This window comes from Helianthus annuus, chromosome 4 (genome assembly GCF_002127325.2).
Source record: "Helianthus annuus cultivar XRQ/B chromosome 4, HanXRQr2.0-SUNRISE, whole genome shotgun sequence".
Classification (NCBI taxonomy): Eukaryota; Viridiplantae; Streptophyta; class Magnoliopsida; order Asterales; family Asteraceae; genus Helianthus; species Helianthus annuus.
Window position 1 is genome coordinate 617,846 of NC_035436.2, and position 4,652 is coordinate 622,497.

Genomic DNA, 4,652 nt, shown 5'->3' on the forward strand with positions numbered 1-4,652 from the left:
ACTTGGTCGTTTACTGCTATTCTTACTTTTATTATTCGCTTCTTGAACCGTTTGAATAATAAATGGCATTGCATCTATAATTCCTTGTGCCACTATATGTTGAACGACACTATTATCCATTTGGTTTCCATTGTTATTGTTGTCCGGATTCTCATTAACCACGTTAATGTTACTCTGGTTATCGTTATTCAGATTATCCTGATTTTCCTCGTCGGCCATCTGAATTTTAAACAATTTATCAAATATTAATATCACAATTAATATTTGAATATAGCCAATCACATGACACGCACGTTTAACCAAAAACGTCAAGCATTGCGACTTTTACTCTATTTATATAGTATGCATCATTACACACTAGTACTGAAATTTAAATTACAATATTGACTGAAATGTAAAGCTACAATACTAATAGTAGGCATCCGTAGTTTTTTTTAACACATTCACACATTTATTTTATTATTATTATTATTACTACTACCGTTTCTGCCATCACCTTCACTGATATGGATTCATCCAAAAATCCATATTACGCTCATCGTATTTCCATACGAGGCGTTCTCCCACCTGTCGCATTCGATCACTGCTTTCTAAAATTTCCTCCCCAAAAGTCCTAAGTTCTTGGACATTTTCTGCACTCATTGGGGGTGCATGTTCTAGGACTGGGTTTGGAAACTGGGGTACGGGTTCCTGATACGGAGGCATCGGGGCTTGGTACGGGTATGGATTCTCTAAAATTTCCCTAACATATGCATCACTAATGTTGTAGGGATCTTGAGGATCTAACCCTGGGTAAGCTCCTAAGTTGGGCATTGGCACATTTTCATGTATTGGGTTTTGTTGCACGTAGTCCCTAACATCGTCCCACCAGGGGTCGTAATTGTTTGGGTCTAGAGGATCTGGTGCAGGTACCCTAGGTATCTCCTCCGGGTTGTAATCAGGCATTCCTATCTGGTTTTCTACTTCCATTGGTTGGTTAGGATTTTGTGGTTGTGGTGCTAGCATTTGTTCCAGGTTTGGGTCAGCAGCAGTGGTTGCTAAAATATGGATATTAGCGATACCCCTATTGAGCATGTCCTGATTATAAGCATCAGTCTCTCTTTTTGCTGCGGCTAACACTCGCTGTTCCTGCAACTTTTTCATTATTTTCCTACGCTCGTGCGCTCCCCTACTGAACCATCCCCTCTTTTTCTGAGGAAATGGCTCTTCAGACTGAGCCTTAAACACAAAGATTCCTTCTTCTGTGTCAGCAGAATACCCCGAGAGGGCAGGCTGAGAAGAGGAGGTGCCTTCGCTCCTAGGCGAACCAGACAGTTGACGATAGGCGTCAGAAGGTCCTTGGTCGCTCATACTGTAAACTAACAAATAGTTAGATAACACATAGCAAGAAATACAATTATACACGTATTTCCATAATTTATTTCCTAACAATTTGAATTTTGATGTCAGCAGAACACTTCTGTGGCTGAATCAGTGGCATAGCTCTGATACCACCTTCTGTCACAACCCCCGGTCCCTAGTTCCCGGGAACGGGCGGTCGTGAGACAGTTTCGGTGGTATCACATTTATTTATCCAATTTGGCAGCGGAAATTTTCATCAGGACCGTAGTTAGGAAATATTTTAATCAGAGTAAACCACCATGATTTATAATGTTAAACATATGGGTAAAACCCAAGTTTTCAATACACACGTTTCATAGGAATAAATCCTATTTATTGAATAAAAATATCCATTTTATTATTAGGTAACTTTATTGCCACTTTTTCAAGCCTCCAGTGCTGTCCAGCTGGCTTCTATTTGGCTTTCACATTTTGTTACCTGAAACGCGTTTTAAAAACATTTTGTCAGTGGGAAATACTGGTGAGTGAATCCCAGTTTAATCAAGTTTAAATAAAATTCACAGTGAACAGTATTGAGGGCGATCCCGCAATTACATTTGTTTCCAAGTTATATCAATTATCACCCGTTGGTACTGTCGACACCCGACTTGTGGAAATGTTACTCCTTAACCAGGTTGTAACCAATTTTGTATACAAAACCCCAACATACCCACGAAAATTGTATTCTTACAAGTACTCAATAACTGTCATTTGCATGGAAAAGTATGTAAGGTTTTGTTAAAACAGTTTACAAAAAGGAGATTACTCACAAAAATGAGTACATAAAAAGAAAATTAACTCACATTGCTGTTTTAGGTTATTCTTTAGGGTTTCCTGGTGAATATCTATAATTTACACAAATGCACGTGTGTTAGTATAATAACCCATTTTAACATTAGTAATACCCTCCCCGAGACGACATTCCAACGACTACGTCGGGCAGAACCACGACAGCCGTTACGGAACCCTAGATCAATCGGGCAGCGTATCTAATACGTCTCCAGGGGTTATAATACTTACATCGTAGCAGAACCTCGCTATTTTAGGGGGTATAATGCCCGGGTATAGTAACGCCACTATAGAAATTTAAGAAAGAAAGAAATTGTGAACGAGACGGACTGAAGGCCGTTGCCTTCTATTTATAGGACTGTAATCTCGTCCCCTCGCGGCCCGCGTTAATAATGGGCTAAGCTCACGCGGCCCGCGTCAATGCTGGGTCAACGCGTAGCTTGGCCCGGTCACCACCTTGGTTTGCCGTGTGTTGGGCCACGTGGCGGCCCAGGGCTGCGCCACCTTCCAGCTCGCTCGCAGCCCGCTTTAACTTAAGCGATCTTGTACGCGACCCGCATCAACTTAAGATTTTGGCGAAGTCAGTTACATCCTAATGCGGCCCGCATGAGTTTGAGGTGAGGCCCTACGCGGCCCGCCTCAGCTTAATAATTATTGTTTTTAATTTATTTTATATATTATATTCTAATTTGGGCTCAGTTTTCACATACGGGGTGCATATAAAGACATATTGATATATTTAAAGATATATTAGGGTGTCAGAAATATTATGAGGGTGTCGGTTTTACCGAGGGTCGTTATAAAATCCTAGCAAGATCCTTATTTAGCAGGTAATATAGATTTGTCCAATTATAGATAAAGAATATTTAGCCCAACTTCGTCGAGCCTAAACCAAAGAATTAGGCCCAAAAGTCGGTCATCGAATTATAACCTAACCACCTACATGCAACCAACAAAGAAAAGAAAAAAAAAACAAAACCGAACCAATTGAAGTTCTTGGTTTCTTGAAGAGAGTGTAGAGAGTTGTGCACAACAATTTCTCGTCGCCGAGGAACTAGGGCTTTGTTTTAAGTAGGATCGGTTTTGCAATTCAAAAGAGGGTTGCCGTGCAACTTGTTGTCCGTTTACCTGCCGTTAGTATGTAATTTCCTACTTGAATCAATGGAATAATTATACTAAAAAATATATTAAGGTATATTAGTAATTTCGTATAACTTAACAAAATATGTAACGGAAATTAGGATCATCTATGTTACGCGAGGCAAACATTGAGGACTAAATCAGTAATTTCTCATACTATGTGACAAAATCCACAGAATTTGCATACCACTAAAAAGATATATGTAATTAACTTAGCATCATATATATATTTGGTGCATTCACATATGTTTTCAATTATTTTTTCTTAATAATTGTAAAGTGGGTTAAGATATTATTTTAAGCCCCGACTCAATTGTTATTCAAGTAGTTATTTTAAGGGTTATTGGATTTTATCACCCCCGACTATTGGCACTCATGTTCCAACGTGGCATGATGATGAGGTATCTTATTTGATCCCATTAAAACATGTGTGCTTCATGATACTACACAATCTAAACAACTGCATCACTCTGTGGGTGATTACCTTGTCGGAACTGATATTTACTGTCGACGCCGGAGCAACCACCGCCTCCTTCACCGGTGCAAACACTACTCTTTCCATCAACAACTTCCTGAGTTTCATGCACTTCTTTGCAGCAAACTCTTTCAACACATCTAAAATGTTGGAAAAAAAACTCTTAGATCAATTAGAGATTCAACGACAACATGCAATTAAACCTGAGTTTTACTGTTACCTTGGTAGCTGATGAGTCGGTAAACTTGACCAACAAGTAAGGTATCATCTGGCCGGAGTAGCTTCAAATACTTCACCGGCGACTTAACCAGTTGTGCGACGTAGTGACCGGAATTCAAGTTCATGACGTCACGTCCACTCACCGGCTGGTAAATCGTCACCGGTTTATATCCTGGCTGCATTACCACCACCACCGCAACCTCCGCCGTGTGACAGTTCCCCATAACTAACCGTCGTCAAACCGGTTAACTAAAACAACCAGATCCGATGGCTCAAATTGCCAAAACAACTAGATCCCGGATGCACTTTTCCAGTCTCTACCCTCTTTGCCCCCTTCTCCACCCAAACTCCGATGACTCTATTCTCTACAATTCTCTCTTCAACTGTTTTCTTTTTCCAAAACCCCCAAATCAGCTACAGACACCGAAAACCTAGGGTTTCCACCATCCTTCTTACAATCAGCTTCCAAATCAGCTTCTAGATCCATTTCGTTGATGCCTACGACGTCGTTTGAACCATCCGTTGTAGGACTCACTCGAAGATCCTTGACACTCCTGAACCATTTGTTTGAACCATCCGATGCCTACAATCTGCGACCGGCTGCGACAGGTGGTGGAGATGGTGGTGGTGGCTAGTGGTTGGTGGAAGT

The 4,652-nt window shown here is 40.7% G+C and overlaps 1 protein-coding gene across 1 annotated transcript; it reads right to left on the minus strand.

The window, feature by feature from the left end:
• Positions 1-3,093: 3,093 nt before the first annotated feature.
• LOC118491292 lies at positions 3,094-4,227 on the minus strand. Its single transcript, XM_035988927.1, has 3 exons — positions 4,005-4,227; positions 3,794-3,924; positions 3,094-3,108 (listed from the first exon to the last, which is right to left on the minus strand). Exons 1-3 carry the CDS (start codon positions 4,225-4,227, stop codon positions 3,094-3,096), a joined length of 369 nt encoding a protein of 122 aa, XP_035844820.1.
• Positions 4,228-4,652: the final 425 nt, after the last annotated feature.

Bases quoted from the DNA above. Each gene is read 5' to 3' on its own strand.
- LOC118491292 (XM_035988927.1), bottom strand. From the start codon at position 4,227: ATGGGGAACTGTCACACGGCGGAGGTTGCGGTGGTGGTGGTAATGCAG. The intron at 3,925-4,004 runs GTAACAGTAAAA...CCAACATTTTAG, and splicing joins CCGACTCATCAGCTACCAAG to ATGTGTTGAAAGAGTTTGCT.